Raw genomic sequence first — 26,469 nt, 5'->3', positions numbered from 1 at the left:
GTAAATATTGTACATATTAGAGAACAATTCATAAACCGCATAGCTTACTGAGTTGGACATCCCTAACAAATAAGAACATGTGTTTGATCAAGAACATTTTTCCCCCATTTTTCAACCCGTGCAGCTTTTTTACCTCAGGGGGCACAGGGTTTGAGGCCTTTATCAGCTCTGCGGGTGTGCTGGTGGTGGCTGTTTGCACAAAGAAGGAATATGTCACCGTCATGCTGCCTGACAACTGCTTCTGTGACTCCCTCTGGGTGAGTGACATTCTGTTACTGTACACTGCGTACAGCAAAAAGCTGTAATAAGTAAGATTGCTCAATGAGCAATGTGTAAAGTAAGGGTAGTTTATCGGCCAAATATTGTCTGCTCTGTCAATAACGTTTTGACTTTAAAGGATACTACACATCAACACAGGCAGTATAAGTATGGGTTTAATGCTATTCTTGTCAACAGCACAGCATTGGTGTGGTGCACGTACCTGGAAAGAGGCCATTTGGGCAGAGCCTCGTCTACATTTATGTGGATGGACAGCAGAAGCTATCTGCGCCCCTCAAGTACCCCACCATGACTGAGGTGAACCCGACACTCGCAATAGTTAGAATCAGACATTTTTAAAGCATACTGTACAGTTAATGTACACTATTTAGTTATTTGGTGTGTATTATACATGAATGTGAGATCCCACGTGAATGCTTACTCCCACTGATGTCTCCCCCTCCCACAGCCATTTACCTCCTGTTGCATTGGCTCAGCGGGCCACCGGACCACAACCCCGCCACCTTCCCAGATCCCTGACCCCCCCATTTCCTCAGCCACTTCACCCAGCACACGTTCCTCATTGGGTAGCATCCTTTCGCCACACACCTGGGGCGGACTACTGAGCGGAAAGCCTGAGTCTGTGACAAAGCTCATTTCAGCAGGGACCCAGGACAGTGAATGGGGAAGCCCCACATCTTTGCAGGGTCAGCTGGCGAGTGTCATGGTGTTCCATGAAGCCCTGCAGCCCAACCACATCAAAACGCTGTGTAGTGCTGGTAAACAGATGGAGATGATGTATTGATGGAAGACTAGAAAGTAATTGTAGATCATGTTGAATGACATGTTGTTTCTACACAGGTCCAAACTGTATGTCTCCTTTAAAAGCCCAGGAGTCAGAACTTGGTGACCTTTCAAGCAAACTGCTGCTGCATTATTCACCAAAGGTAATTCCTTCCTCTTTAAAATAATTCGCACTACGTACCAAGTCTCATCTAAACTTAAACCAACAGGCATGCCAAAACCCAATCTGTCTCGATCTTTCCCCCAACAAACTTCATGGACGCCTGACTGGGAAGAAAGTTGTTAACTGGGACATCAAGGTTAGGACCTCCTTAAAATTCTGTCACCTTCTCCTGATCGTGGACAAAAAGTAGATGTTGTTTTTATTGTATTCTGTGTCTTTGACAGGATATGATCAATTGCGTAGGCGGGCTGCAAGTGCTGTTTCCTATACTAGAGCAACTTGCTCTCATGACCCCCGATCAACAGAATAGTGACGCTTCAACTGGGTCAGACTTCATCACCCCAGATGTTACCACTCCCGCTGATGGAGAATGGGTCATTCTCCCATCAAACAGGGCTTCAGGTTTGTTTGGTATCACCCTGTAAATATACTGTATGTCCAAGCACAATGTGTTCACAAGCAGCAGACGAAATCTTCATCTTTGAAATCCTGTATTAGAAGCACGCCTGGAGAAGAACCTGGTGGCTACTTTACTGTTGGTGCTGAAGCATTTTCTACAGAGGCATGCTATAAACCAGGAAAATCTGCTCCATTCGCATGGTGTTGCTACTCTAGGAGCCCTGCTGCAGAAGGTGTGTGTTTTAGGCTAATTTTTCACGTTCACAGTAGTGTCTGGTAGGCCCAGCAAGGAATGCTGGCGCTGTGTTAAAGTTCACTAGCTCAGTGTGTGATCAAAAGGTCACTAGCATCAACTTAAATTGCTCTGTGCCTGAAGCACTTATGGGCCCTTGAATTCCACAGAGTGTTTTATCATCAAACACTAACTAAGCCATTTCTATGTAACCGTACTCACTCAGTAGAGTGGATTATAGTTTGAGACAGGAGGAATGAATAAATTAAGTGATCACAAATTGAGTAATGGATACAAAAATGCAAACCCTGTTTCTAGGTTTTGCAGCTTCCTTCCATTTGTCGTATTAGTTTCTTCAGTCCTTTACAGAAACCAAGGGGGGTTTTTGTGTGCAGTATAGTATAATTGACTCAGTATTTGGACAATGGCAAAGAAAAAGTCTCCATGGAGACGTGGATTAAAAATGCAGTAAATACCGGTAGTAGCTTGGCAAAACCACCACCTCAATAGTAAAAATATAGTTAACAATTTTTCTCTATCCATTCCAGTGACCCCCCGGTCTAGTGTTTTGGTGAGTTGGTTTGTTGTGAATTCATATAGAGTACACAGTATATTCTGTTTGTATGTTTTCAGCTTCCAGCGGGACACATTGATGTCAGTGTGCTTGTAGCTATGCAGCTACTGATAGAGCAGGTGACGTATGAGAAGAACCAGGGCCTGCTGCAACAACTTCACACACATCTGCTGTTCAACTTCAACATCTGGAACAAAGGGGACTTCCCTTTACGCATAGGTCAGATCTTAAAACTGAAACGAAAGACTACACTTGCACATTTAAAATCGTGAATTTGGGACATTTAAGAATACTTTTAGTAGTTCTGAGATCTCTTGTGTTCTTTTGAAGGTCATATACAGTACATGACCACTGTCATCAAAGACAACAGGAAGCAGTTCCGTAAAAAATATGGAGTCCGATTCCTTTTGGACATTGTACGCCTTTATTATGGGTAAGATTCTATTCCCTAACTTTATGGCTAATCAAGTCTTACCTGGCAGAAAATCAAACTTGGCTTTTCACTTTAGGAAAAACAGTAATAAAGAGAGTGACCTGAGCGAGGATGACATTCTGAACATCCGAATATCGCTCTGCGACCTCATCAAGTACTACATCAGCAAGGGCATGTCACAGGAGGAGATGCACAGCATTATTGGATACATTGCTGCCATTGGGGATGAAGATCAGGTGAGGAATTATAAATGACACAGCATCAACTGTCATCAAATTGCCTTTATCCATCTAGTTCCTATAGCTCTAGTCATCATTTGTATCACGGGTGAGCTGGAGCCTAGTTACCTTCATTTGTCCCATTTTAAATCATTTATTCTAGGTTTTCCTAGCACTTTAACATTAGACTACCGGCATATGCTTCCTAGATTATCTATATATTGTTTGGTAATACTGGTTATTGGATGAAGTGTAGCTAGGTTCTCCATCAATTCCCAACAGTTTTGCTTCATAGATATCCCATTCCTGCATTATGCCTTAATTTTGCCATTAAGGTTAATGAATTCTTACAAGAAACTTTGAATTAATTATAAATGTGAGAAAAAAAAAACATTTTTCTTTTCCAGAACTGCAATAACATTTACTGGTGTGTTCCTTAGTCCATTCCCCAGCTCATATAAAGATTCAAAAACACTTAATAATTCTAAACATAATACTAGTAATAATAACAAAACAAATAGGAATGCAAACATAAGTTCTTGGCTGAGGTTGTAGGATGACGTTTTGTTTTGTTTTGTTTTGTCTTGTTTTTTTCATAACATAATTGACTGGTTCCCAGTGGGAATTACTGTAGCACTGCGGGTACAGGAAGTTACTGGCTCATTTCACGTCAGGCATCCTTTTTCTCTCTTTCGTCCTTCAGTATTTTGAGACATTTTCTTCTCTGTAAACATAAAATCGGGACAGTTAGTTAAATTGACGTTAGCTTGTAATATGTATCATTTAGGCTACCTAGCTATACTTATTGTCTGTAATGTGTTACAATCTGACACTGACTTTGAGACATTACACAGCCATCTTTAAAGTATAAACATATACAATGAACACATACAACAAAATACCACTTTGAGATTTGCAACATTAACTTTAGTAAGTGGATTACAGCAGAAGCACACCTACTCGGTTCGGCACCCGCAGATTCACATATTCGCGTATATACTATATATATTATGTTATACACACACATCCCTATCACCCACGAATAGCGCAGGTCCACTGTAGTGCAGAAATATGTCAGAGAATAAAACATTACAGAGGTATTCTCTCATCAGTGTCTAATTTGGAAGGTATTTTTGTGTGTTGAAGATTTGTGGGCTATTAGAGATGTTACTCAGCCTCCTTCAGAGCAGTCCGTCCAGGGACCAGCTCTTTCTGCTCCTCTTTGAGCCCGGAGCAGCTGACTCCTGCTACGCTCTTCTGCTCAACAATAAACACTCTGACCGCCTTAGAGAACTTGTCTTCAAGGTGGGTTATAGCCAACTCCACCTGAAAAACAACATTGCCACCATTCATCTCAGAACTTGTAGAATTCACTGAATTTTTATACCTAAATCTGCGCAGCTATTTGAGCGCATGTTGCGATGCGACCGCATCTATGAGAAAAACAAGCAGCGTTTGAGGCTGAGGGAGGTCGGTTACAACGGCCTGTCACTGCTCTTCTCCGATCTTCACATCACGCCAACTCTCATTCGCTGTCTCCTCAATCAAGTCCTGCATACAGGTCGGCTTTTCCTATCACAATAATAAAAATTGTGTGTCACATGAATAGAACCAAGTGTAATCTGCATGTGTGTTCTTATAATCTTAAGATCAAGTGGTGAACTACAAGGATCTGATGGCACTAGTTCAGCTCACTCATCGAACTGGACCCAGCGTACGTCTCATTGTCTGCAAGAGGGTGAGGAAGCATAAACTATTTCCTCTGAACCGTTATTCTTATTTTTATAGCAAGAGATGTTAGACAATTGTATCAGGAATAGGAATTGTATCATACTTAAAGCCTGGTCCACATAAAGAGAAGATTTATAACATCTTAAACAACTTTTTAAATGTCAGATAACCCCACAAGTGACCAAAAATAATCTCCCAAAAAATCTCCCTAAATTATTAAATGTTTACCCAGAAGAGCAAAATCTTACCTCATGTCCCTTTTATGTTTAGGTGTACCAGCTCCTTCAGTCCCAACAAGATGCTGCTTGCCAAATCTCGAGGCAGCAGTGTTGGCAGGATACCCTTGCACGACTCTACATGCGAGGTGAAGGCTCATTGCCATCGCGAAGTGCAGACACAGTCAGCACCTGCAGCCTGGACTTGAACCAACCCAGCGGAAGCAATAATAACCGCCTGGAACTGCCGCTACACCGTAGAACAAGGGCAAGCAGTGCTGGCCGCTTGGACCGCCTAGAGGATGAGTGGCTCAGCATGGGTGACACTCGCTCTGTAGACAGCATGGAGAGCAGCGATGTCATCTCACTACTGGACACTCCGTCATCCTCCGCTTCGGCTGAGCCACAAATCCAAGTCAAGCCCTGGCTAGTGGGAAAATCTGGAGGCTTGACGCTTGACCTGTCTCACCTGCAGACCTACGAGGGCTTGGAGAGCGGCAGCCAGACACCTGGCAGTATGCCCAGCACACCCTCGCCACTAGAAGCACCGAAGCCCTTTCCAGGCAACTCTGGAAGTATAGATCAGACCGCCCCACTGACTGAAGACACCTTCCTCTTCAGTGACAACCTCTCATTGGGGGAGTCCTTTAATAATACTGAGGTGAATGGAAGGGTTGCTTGAAAGCTTACATTGTCGTGAAGAAATGAAACCTATTTCTATTTATGAATTTACTTCATCTGTCATCACCTTCTTAGCGTGCTGAGGAAGAATTGTGCAGTATGTTGCTCGAGATACTGCTGTGTGTGATGTGGCGTGGAGTGGAAGGTTCTGACGATTCGGCATGGCTGGAGCGCGGCCAAGTCTTTTCAGCGCTCACCAAACTGGGAACGACCAATGAGCTGCTACATTCCGTTGACCAAATCAAACTCAGGTCTCTTTTATACCAGAGTGCTGACAGGATTGCAATTACTACAGGAGCAGGTTAAGTGCTTCCACTTACAGGTTTGGTAAATGTGTAATCACATCTGCGCACCCTCTTTCTAGTCTCATGGAGCGTATGTTGGAATCGGCTGTGACTGACAACCGTGAGGCATCTGCTGTCACGTTGCCTCAACACACGGAGAATGCGGTCCGTCTACTTCACATGGTCCAAGATTTCTTGCAAGCTGAGGGCCTGGTCAACCCAGCACTGTGGACAGAGAAGGTGCTGGAGGAGACTGTGACACTGATGGACTGTCTCATGGTGTGGTATTCTGCTGGCACCCAGTGGTTCCAGCTTTCCCAAGTTGGACTGAGATTGTTGCTAGGCTTCATGGCGCAAGAGGACCCAGAGGTAAAACATTGGCCTTATTTTGTTTTTGTCATTAATAGCAAAAATGAACTTCTGCCATAAAACCAATTGTTATTTTTCTGACACCACAGGTGTGTGCAATAGCCACTGCTAAGCTGAATTTTGTTCTGCAAATGAAGGAAGTATCCAGCCAGGATGAGGCCTGCTACCTGCTGGGCAAGGTTGAGTGCATCTTGCGGCGCTCTGTCCAGGAGAAGACAGAGGAAACATACTCTTTCCTGGTTCCCCTGTTGCGAACACTCCTCTCCAAAGTTCACCGCCTCCTCTATATGGAGCTGCATCTGCCCCAACTGCCTGATACCAACGGCAGCCCATCTTTCTTTGAGGATTTTCAGTTATACTGTAACTCACCTGAGTGGCGTGTCTATCTGGATAAATATGTACGAGACTGAAATGTACTTTGATATATTTGAGATGATTAGAAGTCGGCACAGTATTAGTGAAGTCTCTCCAATTTATTTTCAGATCATTCCGTACATGAAGCAATATGAAATTGAGACTTTCAGTCAGGGACATGAGAGTATGGCACTTTACTGGAAGGAGTGCTATGAGGCCTCCATGGTCAGTTTGCATCGGAGAGAGCGAGAAAGGGGAGAGAGCAAGATGTCCTTCCAGGTTAATCGGAACCCTTCAAGTTGGATTCCAACAAAACACAAAAATTGTGTTCTAACATGTCACCCATTCCTTTTTTACGTCAGGAACATTTTGTTGAGCCATTCTCCCGCCAAAGTCGTCAGGAGAACCTGAGGTACAACAGCATGTTAAAGCAACAACACAGCCAGAACAGTGCCTCTCTCAGGCAGTGGAAGGCTGCTCGACGGGGCCTTGTTTGTGAGAGGGGGCCCTGGGCTGAAAGGTAGTGATTTGCATTTCTTCTATTTATGAATAGCCGACCACAATCTAGAGTCTGACCGTGATGTCATCCATAAAAGCGGTCCTCCTTTTGTGATATGCAAAATAGCTTGAGAAAAAGCACATCCACCATTAATCCTTTGATATTTGCGAAACTGATGTCTCTCACAAAAGGCTTACAGCTCATATGAATGTTGTCATGCATGACTGTTCAAACACAAACTTCTCTTGAAAATGTTTGTTCAAAATCAGAATGTTACAACTTCAAAAGTTTCACCGTATAAATGCATTTCTACCTTCAAGGTGCTCAATGCACATAATTGATAATGATGATGATGATGGCAGATGTGACCACTGAAATAAATTTGACTGCTCATTCACACTAAAGATGCAGTATCACGTTGAAGGAAACTTTGACCTTTATGTAACAGGCAGCCAAAGAAGATGCACTGGAAGCTGTCCAGCGCAGAGAACTTTTCCCGCATGAGGCTGAAGTTGATCCGTAATTACAACTTTGACCCTTATAGGGAGGCCAGTGCCCTGCGAGACAACCTCGGTAGGACACAAAATTCCCTGATTTAAATGAACATTTTTCACAATGTCAATTTTTTTTTTATTAATATTTTAACATACGTGACTTTGCTCAGGCGTCCATCAGCAGTTTGTCAACCCGGAATCTCTGTTGCTTGAGGCTGTGAAGCAGGTCAAAGTCACCAACCTGGAAGATGACATCTTAGAGCTGCCAGAGGATGACCTGGCAGCAGCAAATGACCAGTAAGTAATTTACACGAGCAGTTGTCCCGCAGTTGATATCACGGAAGCATAGTTGATCGTCATAAGCCTAAAATTGTTTTAATGGTTTCATAATATTTTCCATGTTGTTTTATAGGATTGAAGCAGAGGAGGCAGGTCAAAAGGAGAAACTGATTCTGTGGGAAGACTGTCAGCTGGTGACAGTAGTCGACGTAGTTCCCGGCCGCCTGGAACTCACGAACCAACACATTTATTTCTACGACAGCAGCCAAGAGAAGGACGAAGGTGTGTCTCTTTGTGTTGTTGTGTTCTAAGTTCAGCTAATAGATCACAGACTTCTAAAAAGGCAGAACAATCCTAATTTGAGACTGCACCAAATTATACATGCTCAAATGCCTAAAATATTTAATTCATATTAATACATAATCTATACAGAAATTTAAGATAACGCAAAAAAAAGGCCATTAGGCACTGGTACATATGTACCGAGTAGGTGCACGATGATCGGCAGAGCAAAAATATATTATTGCACATATTGAAGGAGATATCCTGTGGGGATACAGGGGTCATGGGTACTTTGAGAAAGGTCCACCCACCCCCGAATATGAAAACATTTCAGGTTATGTAAATAGATGGAAGCTTGTAGTAAAAGTTCACTTTGCGTACCTTCTAATACAATTATAAAGCAGAGTACTAGACTACTAGATTGCACATTAATTTGAAAATATTTGCAAATCATTGTATTCTGTTTTTATTTACATTTTACATAACGTCCCAACTTAATTTGAATTAGTGTTTGAACATTATTTAACACCAATCATGATGAGTTTACTTCCGTGTTTACTGAAGGTGTGGGCCATGACTTTAAATGGCCCCTGAGTCAGATCCGTGAGGTCCATCTACGGCGCTATAATTTGCGACGCTCCGCTCTGGAGATCTTCCTAATTGACCAAACCAACTACTTTCTCAACTTCAAGAAAGAGGTAATCTATCTGCTTTCTTAAACTTGTCTGACCTTCACCTCTTGATAAAATGCAATGCAGTAGCTGCTGTGTAATCCAATTTACAGGCAAGAAATAAGGTGTATGACCGCATGTTGCTACTGAGATCCCTCAGTCTGTATGGAACACGTTCTCCACAAGAGCTCCTTAAGGCCTCCGGATTAACGCAGGTCAGGAACTTTATTGTACAGGATCGATTTCTCATTAGTATTAATCGACAACATTACACTGGAAACACTGTAATTCCAGGTTTAAAAATAGACAACTTTGTCAAGCATACTGAAATGCAAAGTATTTCAACTGCCTTTTGGATCAAATTGTCCACAGAAATGGGTCAACCGGGAGATTTCCAACTTTGACTACCTGATGCAACTCAACACAATTGCTGGCAGAACATACAACGACCTGGCTCAATATCCTGTGGTATGTTCACTGACTGAATACAAGACCAGTGAAGGATCTGCCAAATGGTTTACCACCCTTGTACCTTTGTTAATAGTTTCCCTGGGTTCTGGCAGACTACACCTCCAAGGAGCTGGACCTTTCTGATCCCCTTGTATTCAGGGATTTGTCAAAGCCAGTGGCAGTACAGAACAACCACAATGCTAAGGCTGTTCGAGAAAAGTATGTTTCAATTATCTGTATTGTGTATATTATCTGTGGGCAGTATCTACAATATATTATACAGTTGGCAGAAAAAGTACTTGAAACTTTTGGAATTACTTAGTTTTCTGTGAAGTATGGTGGTTTGGGGCTGCTTTGATACCCCATGGCCTGGACGCATTGCTACCATTGACGGGAAAATGAATTCTCTAGTTTGTAAAGACATTTTGGTGGGGAACTTTAAACTGTCTGTCTGCCAATTGAAACTTGACAGAGTATGGATGATGCAACATGACAACCCAAAGGACAGAATTAAAACAAAAACAGAATGTCTTCAAGAGTAGAAAATATGCATTCTTAAAGTGGCCCAGCCAGTGTCCTGACCTGAACCAGAAGTGCCTCAAGAGAGTGTCAGACACCATAAATCCCAAGAATAGTGCTAAGGTGAAATAGTTTTTTGAAAAGTAAGGGTCCAAAATTCCTTCTGACCATAGTTTCGGTCTGATCTGAAGCTACACGAAATGTTTGGTTAAGTTAGCAGTTAAATCCAAAGGCTCACATATTTTTTTCCATCTTGCAGTGTGATGTTTACATGTTGCGTTCAGTAAAAAGACGAAAACGTCTAATTGTGTGGTATTAGTTGGAAGAGACTGTGTTTGTCTATTGATGTGAAGATGAGATCACATTTTAGGACCAATTTATTCACAAATAAATTGTAATTCGAAAGGGTTAACATACAGTAGTTTTTCTTGCAAATGTGTATTGAAGCGCACTGCAACAGCAACATAATTCTTTTGATTCTGAGCTTTTTTTTTTTTCTGGTGTCAGATATGAAAGTTTTGAGGACCCAACAGGAACAATTGACAAGTTTCATTATGGCACCCACTATTCGAGTGCAGCTGGTGTGATGCACTATCTGATCAGAGTTGAGCCCTTCACCTCCCTGCACATCCAACTGCAGAGTGGACGGTAAGCAGGTGCTCTCAGTCTTCTGCAAGGTTTACAGCTTCTGTAGGTGACACTTTGCTTCCAGTGCACATAATCTTGTTTCTGATTGCCTTCAGGTTTGACTGTGCCGACCGCCAGTTTCACTCCATTCCGGCAACCTGGCTGACTCTCATGGACAATCCCAATGACGTCAAAGAGCTTATACCGGAGTTCTTCTACTTCCCAGAGTTTCTTGAGAACCACAATGGTGAGGCGCCAATGGACACAATCAAAGTTGTGATACACATGGTTACAGTAAGACAATGTTACTTACACTCCTCTGTGCCCTGCTGTCACCTAGACTTTGACCTTGGTCGCCGGCAGATAACCAAAGAAAAAGTAAATGATGTAATTCTACCCAAATGGGCCAAGTCCCCTGAGGACTTTATCTATAAACACCGCAAAGCCCTGGTGAGCTTTTGTTCTAGTTCATGTGCTCCTTGACTGCTTCATTATGCTATTTATTGTCTGTTGTCATACAAGTATGATAAAAAGAGTGTAATCTTCTGCTGTTGTAGTACATGCTTATTTCAAGGCTTTAGGACTTGTGTGTCTGTGTCACTGTGACAGGAGTCTGAATATGTGTCTGCACACCTTAATGAGTGGATCGATCTGATCTTCGGTTACAAGCAGAGGGGTCCCGCCGCAGTGGAAGCCCTCAATGTTTTCTACTACTGCACATATGAGGGTAAAGCATTCTGAGCGGTCATCACCATCTCATTCTCTCAAGCACTATCTGTCTGGTATTATGTAAGTAGATCAAAATAAAATTCATTGCCGTCTCTGTATTTTATGCCAACTTGGCTTTATAGGAGCAGTAGACCTCGATGCCATCACTGATGAAAAGGAACGAAAGGCCCTGGAAGGCATGATCAGCAACTTTGGGCAGACACCCTGCCAGCTGCTCAAGGTGCAGAAACACTCGGGATCAGTGATTCCCAACCAGTGTGCTGTGGCACCCCACAGTAGTTCATCAGGGGTACTGCAGGAAATTATCCAAATTCACTCATTTCATCATCACAGATAACTCTTACTTATCAATTACAAATACAGTATATCTTTGTTCATCTGTCTATGCTTGCTATGTACAGTGAAAGGCACAACATTTAAATGCCCTTCCATTAGATGACAGAAGGTACAATAAACCGGTGTATCCACCTGTTGCCACACATACAACAGAATAAGTTCATGGCCTCCCGCAAGTATATCAACTTTGTGTTTAACTCATTCAATGCCAACCATTCGCGGCGCAGCTAAGCTCCTCAGTGCCTGCCATTTTCGAGGATTTTGACCCATCTTTGAAGGCCCACAGAATATTGTGTTTTATGACTATATAGCCATGGAACCTACCACAAGGAAGAGTAGACTCTCTTCTTTCATAAGAAAAAAAAGTTTAGTTTTAGCCTTTGTCATTCTTGAGTAATCCGCAGTAGAACATAGGCAAGTTTCACTGAAAATCCTGTTTCTAGAAAAAAAAACTGAGAAATCAAGGGTTTTGTCAAAAGACATATATATATAAACTATAAACTTATCAATTTCAACTTTGACCCCAATATTTTTGCTTTTATGACACCTCAGATATATAAACAGTACTTTTCTTATTTAAAAATCCCAAAACAATTCTAAAAAAAACAACTTTGATGCCAAAAACAAAACATTTATGCTTCTGCTACATACTGGCAATAGGTCTGAAAAACGACACTGGTGACATCTGCTGGCGATTGCACGTCATAACAACGCTTCCCAAGCCTGAAACTTTGTGATTAATTGCATCAAAAGCCTTGGGCATGAAATGCACACAAAAAACGAGTTAACTCTATGTTGGCGGTGTACTAGTAGATTATAAAAAAAAGATTTAAAACGATGTGGGCATCAAATGAGTTAATTTAATAAGATCAGATTTAACACAGTAAGTCAAGTGAGACGAGATCATTATTACGTCAGTATTTTTTTTTAGTGGTGTGCCGTGAGATTTTCATTAAGTAAAATAGGTGCCTTGGCTCAATAAAGGTTGGGAAACACTGCCATTGAAGATTTCTATAATAAAATGTAAGCACATGAATTTAATTATAACTGCATCTGTCTACGTGTGTGTATGTGTGTGAGACTAGGAGCCACATCCAATTCGTCTTTCCCAGGAGGAAGTGGAGAAGAGGAAGGCTCTGCTGGACTCGTGTCCTCTGGTCATGTTTGAACACCTCAGCAACCTTAAGTCCTTCTTTGTGGAGGTTTGCCCTCTCTTCCATCTTCTTTGTGTACTATTGAGCATTGTATGCCACATCTCACTTTGATATTCGCCTTGTGTTTGTTGCAGGGCATCAGTGACAACATACCACTGGTTAAGGCCATTGTTCCAAAGAATCAGTCCCACTCCTTCATCAGTCAAGGGAGTCCAGACACAATGGTCGGCATTGCAGCCTGCTACTTAAAGCGGAAATCAACCCAAACATATTTTTCAAGTATATTTTAACAGCACTAGTTGAAACATGGCATTCTGATTAATATTGTGTTTGTGGAATAGGAGTTACGCAGCAAAATCCGCCCCTTTGTAGCCATCACAGAGGGGGGCCATTTTGTCAGTTCTGTCGACTGAAAATCACATCACAACTGCTCAGGTAACCACCAATCACAGCTTAGCTTCAGAAAACAGGTCAGCCGTTATTGGTCCTTACCTGAGCCCTGAGCAGTTGTGATGTCATTATCAGTCGACAGAAGTGACAAAATGGCCGCCCCCTGAGTTGGCTAAAAACAGGTGGATTAACTCTTATTCCACAAACGCAATATTTATCAGAATGCCTTGTTTCAACTAGTGGGCTTGCATAGAACATATTCTTGAAAAAAATATGTTTGGGTTGACTTGCACTTTAGTGAGTCTTGTTCGACTAAAATATTTCACAATTGTTTTGAATGAATTCACATTTTCCCTGTGCATGTTTTTTGTCAAGGTGACAGTAAGTCAAAACTGTCTGTTTGGGACGCATGGGTGGCTGCCTTACAACAAGAATATCTCCAACTACTTCACCTTCATTAAGGACCCCACAGTATCCAATACCAAGTGAGAATACTACACCTGCCATAAACACGCATGCAGCCAAATAGTCAGTTTGACGCTGGAGAGAAACGCTTCATCCACTAAGCGCGTGTATACGTAATTCATCGCCTTCAGGACCCAGCGTTTTCTGTCAGGACCTTTCGCTCCCGGTGTGGAGGTAACAACGAGGCTGTTTGTGGTCTCGCACGATGGAAAGCTGCTCTTCAGCGGAGGGCACTGGGACAACAGCCTCAGAGTCACTTCACTTGTCAAGGGCAAGACGGTCGGGCAGCACATCCGGCACATGGGTAATTTACATAATAGAAAGAAAAAGTTTGGAGCCAACCCTGATTTCCAGTTCCTCTGGAAAGCCTTTCGACAAGATTTTGAATTTGTGAAAATTGTATTGCCCATATCCAATCTGGTGCATTTTTTTGTGTTTTTTTTAACTAGACTTTTTTTAGATGGTTACCAACCTGTGCATTTCTCCTCGCATTTTATATCTCCTCCAGATATAGTAACCTGCCTGTCAACAGACCACTGCGGAATCCACCTGATCTCCGGCTCCAGAGACACCACCTGCATGGTGTGGCAGGTTCTGCAGCAGGTTCGAGCATCATTGGTCCTACCTAGTCACTACATACAACCAACGAGGTTAACGTATTTATTGCTGCAACTTGTTTGACTGTGAAAATGATCATCAGCATACTGAAGCAGAGTGATCAAACATAACATATAGAAACAGAACAATGTGTTTGCCCATAACAACGACAACGTATTTGACTGTTTTCTCTTCCTGTAGGGTGCCGCTCCAGTAGGTCTGCATCCTAAACCTGTTCAGGTGTTATACGGACACAAAGATGAGGTGGTCAGTGTTAGCATCAGCACAGAGCTGGACATGGCTGTGTCTGGAGCACGGGTGAGGGTTAAGACGCAAGCTGTTAATGTCAAAGCAAGTTTTGTCTCGCGAAATATCATCTGATGTGCTTTTGGCAGCACATCAAATTCAACATGTTGAGTACAGACTATTCTGCAGCACTTTTATTACTTCTGATATCTTGCAACGCACTAAACCTCATAGAGGGCAAATAGTTTACATGATGCACAATAAAATGTTACAACTTAAATAAAACAATGGTTTAACAGGACTGCTTATATCATTTTTGATAGTCACCTTCTATCAGAGGCGTCAAACTCATTTTCGTCACGGGCCACGCCGTAGTTGTGTGGAGGGCCAACCCATATAAATGTATGATCGCCTTATATTATCACGTATACACAACAAGCTGATAGATAACTGGTTTTGAAATAAGAAGTCAGTAAATTGTTTGGTAAACAATTTTTCAATTTATTTTAAAGGGGAAATCTACCAAAAATATATTTTCAAGAATATGTGTATGAGAAAAACAGCACCATCTGGTGGAGAGCCATTTGCTATTGCAGAGGTTGGCTTACCAATTCAGATCCATAATGGATGGATGGATATCGCATATGGCGTGTGTGGATACCTCCTATGTCCCAATTCTGTCAATTTCATATTTTTTTCACGAATTCATACATTGTTAAGTCTCCACATGGGTTGTTGTTGAACAAAATAAAGTGTTAAAAATGGCTTGCGCTCTTTGACAAAGCACGGTTAATGGCTCCACAAGCATGTCATTTTCGACATGTCCACCCGACACCAGCGTTATATAGCTTAGATTTTTCCTTAGGATTCCATCACACAGGACAAATGTTTAAGCCTTGGTGGTTTGTGCACATAATGCTCCTGCCTCTTTCATTTGTGTGTGCGCATCAGGATGGGGTCGTGATCATCCACACAGTGCGCAGAGGTCAGTACGTGCGTTGCTTGCGACCGCCGTGCGACAGCTCCTTGCCCCTGTCCGTCCTGCACTTGGCCGTGTCCTGGGAGGGTCATCTGCTGGTGCACACATGCTTGGAGGGCAAAGCAACGCTTAAAGTGTGTATATTGCTTGAATAAACTTTTTATCCTGGAAATTCAACTTGTATTTGTTAGCTTATACTTAACATAAGATATAACATCTTCTAAATGGATTGAGGATTTGTTTTCTTCTTGCAGGATAAAAACGCCCTCCACCTTTACTCTGTCAATGGGAAACACCTTTGCAGTGAACCTCTCAAGGAGCAGATGACTGACATGTGCGTTTCTGGGGAGTTTGTCGTGACTGGCAGTGAGCAAGGCTACTTGTCCATTCGAGACCTCTACAGGTAAATCCAAGCCTAAAATCGATCACATTTTTTGTATTTTCTGCCTTAACTTTGATGTCTAGTAACAGCGTGGTTGGTGACATCTGACAAACGTTTTGGACACTGCTGTATTTGTAGTGCTTTATGCCTTTGCTTACTTTACGTCTTACTTTACGTTTTTATTTTTTTTGGCTAAAGCGTTGTTTAATGCAAAGCTACCAACCTATAGAAATTCACATCCAAAACCATTTGTCTGAATTTTCTTAGTTTTTAGATTTTGTCAAGAACATTATTGCAGCACAGTTATTTGCAGTACATTATGTAATAAATTAAAAATGATTATGCATATTGTTCAAATACACAAAATCATTACTCTTCAACCATAATCAATGATAAATGTGTTTGTTAGATAATCTAGCTTCAATATTTGATATTGTAATATATTCACTCCATCAACCTTGCAATTTCATACGCAGTTGTGGCCAGATTCAGAATATATTATGAGATTTCAACATGCCATCCTCAAAAACGTCTTAGTCTCCGCTATAACACGGTTCCAGCCTAAGCTATGTGATCTGTGACCTGAAGTATACTGTGTCACCCATCACTTATTTTGGTGCTTTGCCACTACATGTCACGATAGCTTAGCAATTAGCATAGCTTTTCTGCCTCTCTCCCAATCCTCACTTCGTGATAACAATGCTAGTCAGAATTGTAGCTTATTTGCTGCCGTGGAGGTGAAAAATTGTAACTTGTGCTGTGTTTACACTGGATGCTAAACAAACTTGCGGCTCACATTGAGTTTAGCCACCTTAGCTAGCCAGCTGTAGCTCGCATGCAGGGTGGGGCAACACAAAATAGCGTGCATGCACCAAGCATTCCCTGATATAAACAGTGGAAAGCAGAGGGGCAACTGTTCAATGTGGACGCTCTGTTGTTGTTGTTTTTTTGTTTTTTTTTTTAACGATAGTGTTGATTTCAACGCATCAGTGACGGAGCCAGAACGTGGCTAGTGGGTGGGCCTGGAAAAATCAGGGTGGGCCTGAATATTTCTCTCACTGATTACAATCCTCCTGTCCCGACACATCCTATATTCAAATAAAATGACAAACTGAATAATATGAAGTTCAGATCTTCCTTAGACAACCACAATTATGCCATTATTAATATTCAATAAACTAAAAAACACAACATGCAAATTAAAAAATAATTTAATAATTTACAAATAATTTAAAAGTGTATATTTTTTCATGAATTTCAATGAATGGGCAGTCAATCTGGGTGGGCCACATGGCTCTGCCCCTGCAATATATTAATTTATGAAATGTGTGCTGGCCAGAGTCTTGATGGCCCGACAGAGCGCCAAACTGGCCACTTTTAACGTCGGAATCTGGAATTGTTTGTATTTTTTAAAACTGTAGCAATCAGTGTTACGAACGTAACAAGTTAACGTTCAGAGATTTCCCTAACAAAATGTGGATTAGTGGATCTGGTGAAATCACCCAAGGTAGCAGTCTTTCTTGTCTTAAAAAAAAAAAAAAAAGTCGCAAAAGCTAACGAAACTGCAAAACATAGCCTGAATTCATCTTTTGATCCTCGCTGTCCTGAGGTATCAAATGACATGTCACAGCTGACATGATGTATTGCACATTGTGAAATAAAACGAAATTTTATGCCGCTTTAAAAGTGTTGTTCCAGAAAGTTTTGTTTGAATTTCACATTGTACGATTTTAGATGTCACTGCATTGATTTGCTCTTCTTGATGCAATCAAGTGAACAATCTTGTGGTTCTCTGCAGTCTGACGCTGTGCGCGGAGCCCATGGCCATGCGCGTGCCTGTGCGCTGCGTATCCGTCACCAAGGAGCAGAGTCAAATCCTGGTGGGCCTGCAGGATGGCAAGCTGATCATCGTGGGCGTGGGCAAGCCAGCCGAGGTAAAGAACTCGCTGAGGAACTACATCGCTCAGAGCCTGGAGGGATCGCCGCTCATGGCCTCCCCCTTGCTGGCCCCGCTTCGAGCTCGCTCGCCCACTCGCCTACTGCACCAGCGAGACCAGCTGGTGTTCAGCCCCGCCTCTGTCATCCACAAACCTTAGCAGCTCTAGTCCAGTCCTCGACTGGCCCCATTTCAGTGTTGTTTGGATGCTGATTACCAGACCAGAAGTGTCATTACTTTATAATGTCCAAAACAAATCATGCGCAACACTAATCGCTGCTTCTGCAAGCCATATTCCTGCAGGAGGTACTTTCCAATAATGTAAGCTGATAATATTGCACTGATCTAGAATTTTATTTTGTTGTTAAAGTAATATGTATGTTGCTATACAGTAAATGACACACAGAATGTGTTTAGTTGTGATCGCGGAAATTGGTCCAGTGATTATTCCACACCTTTCCCTTTTCACCTTTTCACAACAAAGTGAATCAAACTTTGATGTTTTATTTCTTGCTTTACCAGCAATCAAATAGTAAGAACGAATCACTCATAAATCATATCCCCTTCTCTCCTTGTTTCTTTTGGCTTTATACTTATTCTCCCCCTCCTCCTCCATTCTACCCACCCTCCCTTACTGCCTTCCTCTACCTCGACTCCTCTCAGCTGCGTTCAGGCCACATCACACGGAAGCTGTGGGGCTCCACCAAGAGGCTGACCAGGATCTCCTCGGCGGAGTCGGACATCATCTAGCATGAGCACCGTCCCTGCCCTCCCTCTCCCCAGTCCCAAAGCCCCCGCTGCTGCCGCCCCCCCAACCCCTCTCCATGGTCATCCTCCATTCGTGTCTCCCGCCGCACCTCCATTGATGTCAGCTTGCCTGATTCTGTCACAACCAAGTGAAATGTGCTTAAGTTTCTTTGCTGTGGACTGACCAAATGGCGCTGGCGCTGCGGTTCGCATCCAGAGGCAGCTTAAGCTTTCACTATCACCCCACCACCTCTTCAAGTTGTTTTTGTGTGTTTATATTTTCAAGTGACCTTTCCCTTGCCCCTCCTTTAGTTTGCCTTGGGTGCTGTGAGGTCGGTTGTTGCCTCGAGGCTGCCACCCAGCAGCCCTACGTTGTGAGACAGCTCACATAAAAGACCAAAATTCTCGGCCTTTCCATTTGTTGTCGTCGTATCGTCTGTTGCATCGAGCTTCTTGTTTTCCAGCAAATGCACGTATGCAGCCTGTAGCTTGGCATGTGCTCATGTGAAATGGCGTTTTGGATTGTGAATTGTCACATCATAAGCCAAGAATTACAACGTGGCGCTGTATTGGCAGCACATGAGACTTCAAGAGATAACACAAGTAGTCTTGTTTATTGAATGTTTTTAAGTTACAAAGATAACTTTTTATTTATAGGAAAAGTAGCATTTTGCAATCTCTCTTTGTTGTTTCTCACTCGGTTTAGGAATTCTCCAAGGGCTCCACCAGATGTTAATAGCAATACTTTGTTGGGTGCTTTTTGTCTTGTTTTGCCGCCTCACATTATTTCACCTGCATACTCCTTCCGTCTTCCTGCAGCCGCCCTCTTACCCCGGCTGTTAGATGTCGTCATTGCTTCAAATATTTTGGGGGTTTGTTTGTTTTAAATCACACTACACTTCCATCCTGTTAACAGGGTACATATTACACTAAGTGTTTTTGTCAATTTGGACACTAAAAGCCACAGTGCGAAAGATCCTGTGGAGACTGTGTGATCTGTATTGTGTGTGCGAGTAAGAAGTAAGTTCAAGGGCATGAAAGTGGTGACAGTGGCGTTTGTGTTCCTAAGCCAAAGTGTCCCTCCGACACGTTGTTAGCCTACAGTTTTTTGATCCTGTGATTTTATTTGTTTATTTTTATTTTTTTGTTCACTCGCATCTGACATTGAGTTGTAAGACTTCGAACAAACGGAGTGCCTTTATCGAAGGGTGGGTCTCATGGTTTTGGTATTCCTGAGAGGAAGTGACTTAAGACGAATGACAGCCTGTGTTGTATCTTTGCATCATTCTCTGTGACTGTCATCAAATTGATATGTGTATATCTGTGATTATTTATGAATACAATATAAATATGTAATGTACAGCATGATTTTTATTATTTCTGTTTATCAAATGTACTTTTGCACTTTCCAGGTACTCATATTGTAAGAAATTGTTTTAAATTGGCTCCCTAATATGTACATACAGTACTTGCTTTGTAAACAGTAACACACTAATGGAACATGATCATTAAAGTGTTGTCTGGATTTAGACTCAAAGTACACAATGTGTGGCGTTTTCTGTCTTAAGCCTTGTGAAGAAGAGTGAAGACAGAGACACAGGTGTACGATGCGTTTATGGCTTTAATGAGCATTAGGACGTGGTGGTGTTCTGGACAAATATCAAGAGCAAGATGTCATTGTGGATCTTTATGCAGCGATTTGGTACGAGCAGATGGATGCTCTCTTCAGATCGCAGTCGGCGGCTGTCCACCAGCTTTCATCTGATAGACAGGGTTGGGACACAGGAGACGTTTGTTATCACCATGGTACAAAAGACTGACTTTACACTTTATCAATAGATACCAAATACTGTCTGTTATCTGAGCCTGTTCACTTAACCTTTGGTTAATAGTACAGATAAAAGTGTGTGGTCATCAAAGCTGCCTCAAAGACTTATGCAATTGGAGCAATTAATTATTAAGAAGGGGGGGTTGCTGTGCACTATTTACAGTTTTAAAAAACCTACTTTGCTTTTCTTATGCTGTCTGTGTAATCAGGGCCTAACTGGTATTGTTAAAATTCTCCAATGTGTGACTAAAGTGTCTTAGTTATTTCTTAAAATATTTATTCAAATAAGGATGGCAACCCATATGAATAGTTTGCTTGTTTATTGAAAAAAAATGATATTGTATGTAGAGGTATAACTGTACATAAAACTGCTGTTAACGCTATTATAATCTGCTACAGCTGAAATTTACAGTATGGTTATTGTATAATAGCTCTTATAATGTGATCACAGAATATGTACGTGTGTTTATATTTGTCATAAAGAAATGGGCCATGAATTTAAACTTAACCCTAGTAAAGAAAGCTTTAGGACGATAGTGCCTGTGAAGAGTATTTCTAGTGTCTCACCTATCTTGAACATCTCCACGCAGACTGGCTTGTCCGTGTGAATGTTGGGCTGACCCGGCATCCAGTCACTGTAGTTCATCTCTGAGCCATCGAGCCATGAGGCCTGCTGGTTCTGCAGCATTTGAAACATTTGTACATTGTGTGACAATCCAGTCTACAAACAATATTATGTAAAATATTAGTATTGGTATGGTTTTCAATGATACTGACATCAAGGCTACAAGAAACATTTACTTAGAAGTCCAACGGTCAATGTTTGAACCAAGGTAAGAATAACACTGTTGTGGAGATAACATCTGGCGAGACTATCCTTGGCCTCTATTCAGGGTCACAGTGCCCCATTAATAAAAACTGACAGGAGACACTTTGTATCCCATCAATTGAGGACCATTTCCTTAGTTCAATGTATCAGTATGTATTCAGTGTTTGGTGGATGAAAGGGACTTGCCTTAACCTTGGCCCCCAACCACGTCAACTGTGGGCTGCGCTCACCGCCTTTGGTAACCATAGAAACCAGGCGGGAATGAAGGTCGGCGCTTGTTACAGATGCCAGCTCAGCTTGTGGGTTATGAGCTTTACATAAATCCTGAAGACAAACCGTGCAAATGCATCATGTTATCATTTGCACACAATAAACCACACCACTGAAGGATGGATGTATAAAATTCAGTCACCTGTGCTTCTTTAAAGGCCAATGGTGTGGGGTTGAACTCATAGCACTTTCCATTAATGACCTCCCCTTTACATGTCTGTGTTAGGAGCCAGGAGGTGGAAAGGTCCTGTCCATTTTGGGTTTTAACCAGCGGTTCTGTTCCCTGCCTGAAATTCTCTGGGCTGTGAAGAGATGGTTCTGTTCCCTGTCTAAACCCACTGGGGATAAAGATAGCTGGCTCGGTTCCCTGCCTGAAAGCACCAGTGATAGAACCTAAGGGCTCAGCTTCCCATCCAAAGCCACTAATGTTAGAATCTGTAGGTTCGGTTCCCTGTCTGAAACCATCTGGAATAGACATCGAAGGTTCGGTTCCCTGTCTGAAACCATCTGGAATCGTCAAGAAGGGTTTGGTTCCCTTTCTGAAACCATCTGGGATAGACATGGAAGGTTCCGTTCCCTGTCTGAAACCATCTGGAATCGTCAAGAAGGGTTCAGTTCCCTGTCTGAAACCATCTGGGATAAAAGCTAAGGGCTCATCTTCCAGTTTAAAGTCGCTAGTGATAGGGCTTGTAGGTTCTGTTCCCTGTCTAAAACCATCTGGGATCAACATGAAGGGTTCGGTTCCCTGTCTGAAACCTTCTGGAATCAACATGGAGCGCTCGGTTCCCTGTCTGAAACCATCTGGAATCGACATGAAGGGCTCGGTTCCCTGTCTGAAACCATCTGGGATCGACATGAAGGGCTCGGTTCCCTGTCTGAATCCATCTGGGATCGACATGGAGGGTTCGGTTCCCTGTCTGAAACCATCTGGGATCGACATGAAGGGCTCGGTTCCCTGTCTGAATCCATCTGGGATCGACATGGAGGGTTCGGTTCCCTGTCTGAAACCATCTGGGATCGACATGGAGGGTTCGGTTCCCTGTCTGAAACCATCTGGGATCGACATGGAGGGTTCGGTTCCCTGTCTGAAACCATCTGGGATCGACATGGAATGTTCGGTTCCCTGTCTGAAACCATCTGGGATCGACATGGAGGGTTCGGTTCCCTGTCTGAAACCATCTGGGATCGACATGGAGGGTTCGGTTCCCTGTCTGAAACCATCTGGGATCGACACGGAGGGTTCGGTTCCCTGTCTGAAACCTTCTGGAAGGTGAGAAGAAGTGGAGGGTTCCTCAACTCGAACCCAACCACCTCCATTCCTCTGTGCTGGAACGTCAATAGGGACTGAAAGACATTTTGCAGACACCAAAGACATTTGTCAATATATCTATTGTATTTTTCAGATCCATCTAGATGAATAAATCTTTCTTTACTTTCTGTTAATAATTGTCACTGATTTACAAATTACCTTCATCTTCCAGCCAGTGTTTTGTCTCAACCTCTCCCAATCCCTCGTCAAGGAGGTTGTGGACAAAAGCTGTACATGATCACACAGAAAACAGTTAAAGCCCATGTTGATTAAGTTGTACAATATGTAAAGCAAAGTATTGAAACAGACCTCTTAAAGGGACGATGGGGCCGTGTTTTCACTAACAAGTTCATTTTATATGTGTTTTGATCAGGAAAATGGAAAGAGTTGTCATTTTCTATTTTATCAATAAATTCGGGAGAAATTGGGAAATAAGTGACTCCATGAATAGCGCCTCTTGTTAATGAGGAGAATGGCCGATCCCCCTACCGTTCTATCCTTGTTCCGTCGGAGTCACTGGAGGAACCGATTTCAAACTCTCCATTGGAAATCATTGTACTTTCATTGTTCATAACGTCCAAAAATGGTGATCAATTGCCACCAAAATTTATGTGGACATCCTTACTAATGACCACTTCAACATATCAAAAGGATTAACCTCTCCGTGGCTGATTTATGAGAATGAGGAAATGTGGAAGTGAGCGTGAGCTACATAGATTTATGCTGGGATGAGCGCACACTGCTTCATTGCTTGAACAAAAAAAAAAAAAAAACACTGCTTCTTTGCTGATCACGGTTAGGACGAGCGAGGCATTTAACACCAGTCAGAATATTTACAGAGACTGAAGTGGGAATGAGTGGACGTGCACATTTATTTGGATGAGGAATGGCCACAGTTTTCTGACCGACAACACGCCGTGGAACGTAACAGCCGAAACGGTACGTTCCAATGTGGCCACACTCGGCTGTGCAGTCAGCCTCCTCGCTGGAACTTTTTGTTTTCTGAACATTGACGTGCGATGAGGTCTTACCTCACTCTCACGCCGCTTCAGTCATGCCGAAGCTGCAGTGGCTGCAAGCGGTGTCGGACAACGCACGCGACTGCTTGGGAGGCAACCCCGCAACATGAAGACAGGCTCATGATCACCTCCACATGCTGCGCGGATAGTATGGAGCTAATGTTGTTGTGCTAACGCCTTTTGTTTTAACGGCCTGAAGCTAGTTGTTGCTATTAGCTGTACTGTTACCCTGCTGATAGCTGGGGAGGGGAGGGAAGGAGGGGGGATAAAGATCCATGCTTGCCTGATTGCTTGCCCACTGCCAGTCGCCGTCTGCCTCCCGAGAGTTGACACGAGTTTAGCGTCTGAAATGTCCGAAATATAACCAGTCGGGTTTCGTGTGCGCATTTATGCGCGTGTCTGCTTCAGCCTGTGTAAGTGGAGAAGCGATCGCCACGGTATTTTTGATTTTGTGGAGGTGATCATGATGAGATCACGTTTTATGTCATTAAATCCAAACTATTGTGCAGAACAACAAGAGTAGTAAATGTGCATTTGCATTTTGGTGGTGATTGGTTGCCGTTTTAGACAACAGAACTGACAAAGCGAGCAATATTACCACGCTTGGCTCCCTCCCGTGATGAGATCGCTGAGACTGAAAACATAAGCCATGCCCCAAAAAGGGGAAATTCGTTAAACCTAATCAAAAAAGCCCTTAAATCACCACAGAGGAGGGCATTTTAGTACTGATGTCATTTTTACATGCTAACCTACTACATAAGTGCAAATGTAAAGCTCATCCCAGTGTCCCTTTAAACTAGTTAACAAATCAACCAGGGGTTGGTTTTAGACTACTTAATCATTCATCATTCTTACCAAGACATTTATGCTTCCAATTTTGTGGGAACATTTTGGGGACTGCTCAAATACTTCTGTCTACCTGGCGTATGCTGCTATGTACTGTACCTGTCCTCCTGGTCATCTCCTTGATGTGGTCTTGCACTAGGCCGTTGTCAAAGAATCCCTTGGATGGCTCAGTACCTTGGCGAAAGCCATCAGGAATATGTCCCAGGATGTCATTCTGCTGAGAGTCATCAGAGAGCCCAGAGGGTGGCGACACCTTGGGCAATCCTCTCAGAGGTGCGATGGGGGCAGCTTGCAGTCCTGTGGAGGAACATAATTATATCGTGTTTGGACTGAGAAGCTCCAGTTAGGAATTGACTACATAATAGGTTTAAAAGTCACAACCACAGTTATTTCCAGTTGAACAAATAACCGTTGTAGATGATAGATAATATTAAATAAATGGCTGCCAATTGTGCTAGTCTGATAAGTGGGCTATAACTGTAATGCATTGTGCAATAAATCATTTGTCTCAGTCTAATCTCAGCACAGCTGTTCAGGAGGTCAATAGCTGTGATTACATGACTGAGCCGACTGTTGTGATGCCAAAGAATCAATTATGTAACAGTGTTCCTTCAAGTCGCTTTATTTTTGGGGGCTGGGACAATACACTATCCATCCATATTGCGCTTGTACTTATTCGGGCTGTGGGTCAGCTGGAGCTCAGCCCAACTGAATTTAGGCAATAGGCGTGGGTTACCCTGGACGGATCGCCCGTCAACGGCACGGCACTTATAGACAAAGAACTATTCACTCTCACATTCACACCTATGGACAATTTAGAATCTTCAAAGACAGTCATTTGTTATGTACAAAACAAATGAAAATGTAAGCATGTACTGCCATTCTCACATTGTGGTTTCTTACCTGACATTGTCAGGAACAGCAGCAGCAGCACTGACTTGGACATCCTGTAAAACAACACAGTAAACGAGACACATAAACTACCTGTAATGAAACCCCTTAATGGAGGCAGTGTTCCAAAAGCATGATACTCACCTGAGGTGGCACTGATGAACAGCGAGCAGCTCCCAAATGCAAGAAGCGAAGCATATATAGACTGTCGCCTGGGTTGTAAACTCCAGAGCAGCCAATGAGAAGCCACAGCTTTAATGAGGTTATTGGTTATCTTCCATATTACTTGTACTTTGCCCTTTCAGATCAATGCTGATGCAGGTGCAACTAATAACAGCGGCCTTTCTGTCACAACAAAGCCACTGCAGTCTGCTTCCTGTGTCTGGAAAAGAGCTACTCTGCCAGGTGACCTTATTAGCTACAGTATACACACACACACACAGCCCCACACACACACACACACACACACCCACACACACACACATATATATATATATATATATATATATATATATATATATATATATATATATATATATATATATATATATATATATATATATATATATATATATATATACATTATCTATATATATATATAATATAGGCAGAGTAGCTCTTTTCCAGACACAGGAAGCAGACTGCAGTGGCTTTGTTGTGACAGAAAGGCCACTGTTATTAGTTGCATATATATATATATATATATATATATATATATATATATATATACATGTTGCATATATATATATATATATATATATTAGGGCTGCACAATATTGGAAAAACATGCGATATGGATGTTGTTTATAGCTATATCAATATTATTGCGATAATTAACCTGTCCCTAAAGAAAATATATTTTTACCATTTAATGAACGAAGTACATTTTTTTAATGCGACAAAAAAAGCAAGCTCAATGTGTTCTTAGCTAATTAACTCTACCAGCTAATGTTCAACTATTGGGTGATGATGCAGATTTC

The 26,469-nt window shown here is 42.3% G+C and overlaps 2 protein-coding genes across 6 annotated transcripts in view; one reads left to right on the top strand and one right to left on the bottom strand.

The window, feature by feature from the left end:
- Window positions 1-20,034, top strand: part of nbeal1 (neurobeachin-like 1) — a 38,577-nt gene extending 18,543 nt beyond the window's left edge. For 2 of the 5 annotated variants that reach the window (XM_086029698.1, XM_086029697.1), the window contains 41 exons: window positions 125-257; window positions 457-576; window positions 728-1,037; window positions 1,120-1,205; window positions 1,272-1,361; window positions 1,450-1,627; window positions 1,724-1,857; window positions 2,490-2,649; window positions 2,761-2,863; window positions 2,940-3,099; window positions 4,228-4,386; window positions 4,483-4,642; window positions 4,731-4,819; window positions 5,083-5,688; window positions 5,784-5,959; window positions 6,073-6,361; window positions 6,451-6,759; window positions 6,845-6,994; window positions 7,078-7,235; window positions 7,663-7,787; window positions 7,879-8,005; window positions 8,121-8,269; window positions 8,834-8,967; window positions 9,054-9,155; window positions 9,313-9,408; window positions 9,485-9,609; window positions 10,417-10,557; window positions 10,653-10,783; window positions 10,877-10,986; window positions 11,146-11,263; window positions 11,388-11,485; window positions 12,687-12,803; window positions 12,890-12,979; window positions 13,521-13,630; window positions 13,742-13,914; window positions 14,119-14,213; window positions 14,409-14,525; window positions 15,405-15,566; window positions 15,687-15,835; window positions 17,613-17,748; window positions 18,414-20,034. In XM_086029698.1, the coding sequence (XP_085885824.1) occupies window positions 125-257; window positions 457-576; window positions 728-1,037; window positions 1,120-1,205; window positions 1,272-1,361; window positions 1,450-1,627; window positions 1,724-1,857; window positions 2,490-2,649; window positions 2,761-2,863; window positions 2,940-3,099; window positions 4,228-4,386; window positions 4,483-4,642; window positions 4,731-4,819; window positions 5,083-5,688; window positions 5,784-5,959; window positions 6,073-6,361; window positions 6,451-6,759; window positions 6,845-6,994; window positions 7,078-7,235; window positions 7,663-7,787; window positions 7,879-8,005; window positions 8,121-8,269; window positions 8,834-8,967; window positions 9,054-9,155; window positions 9,313-9,408; window positions 9,485-9,609; window positions 10,417-10,557; window positions 10,653-10,783; window positions 10,877-10,986; window positions 11,146-11,263; window positions 11,388-11,485; window positions 12,687-12,803; window positions 12,890-12,979; window positions 13,521-13,630; window positions 13,742-13,914; window positions 14,119-14,213; window positions 14,409-14,525; window positions 15,405-15,566; window positions 15,687-15,835; window positions 17,613-17,748; window positions 18,414-18,500 (6,262 nt within the window). In that variant the 3' untranslated portion in view covers window positions 18,501-20,034. The other 3 variants (XM_086029695.1, XM_086029696.1, XR_015086702.1) reach the window with 2 other exon arrangements.
- Window positions 20,035-20,100: 66 nt separating this feature from the next.
- On the bottom strand, window positions 20,101-25,860 carry LOC147153429 (uncharacterized). Its single transcript, XM_086029699.1, has 8 exons — window positions 25,634-25,860; window positions 25,502-25,545; window positions 24,698-24,895; window positions 22,893-22,961; window positions 21,567-22,768; window positions 21,341-21,478; window positions 20,893-21,004; window positions 20,101-20,258 (listed from the first exon to the last, which is right to left on the bottom strand). The coding sequence occupies exons 2-8, from the start codon at window positions 25,542-25,544 to the stop codon at window positions 20,185-20,187; spliced, it is 1,836 nt and encodes a 611-aa protein (XP_085885825.1). The 5' UTR covers window position 25,545; window positions 25,634-25,860; the 3' UTR covers window positions 20,101-20,184.
- Between the last annotated feature and the right edge of the window lie 609 nt (window positions 25,861-26,469).

This window comes from Filicampus tigris, chromosome 1 (genome assembly GCF_054856515.1).
Source record: "Filicampus tigris isolate MCC_2025a chromosome 1, RoL_Ftig_1.0, whole genome shotgun sequence".
Lineage (NCBI taxonomy): Eukaryota > Metazoa > Chordata > Actinopteri > Syngnathiformes > Syngnathidae > Filicampus > Filicampus tigris.
The sequence above is the reverse complement of the archived record's forward strand: the minus strand, read 5'-3'. Positions and strand labels throughout refer to the sequence as shown.

Coding starts and splice junctions, on each gene's coding strand:
- LOC147153429 (XM_086029699.1), bottom strand. CDS start 25,544: ATGTCCAAGTCAGTGCTGCTGCTGCTGTTCCTGACAATGTCAG. Junction 22,962..24,697: donor GGAGATGACCAGGAGGACAG/GTACAGTACATA, acceptor GATCATGTACAG/CTTTTGTCCACAACCTCCTT. Junction 21,005..21,340: donor GGTTGGGGGCCAAGGTTAAG/GCAAGTCCCTTT, acceptor CAAATGCTGCAG/AACCAGCAGGCCTCATGGCT.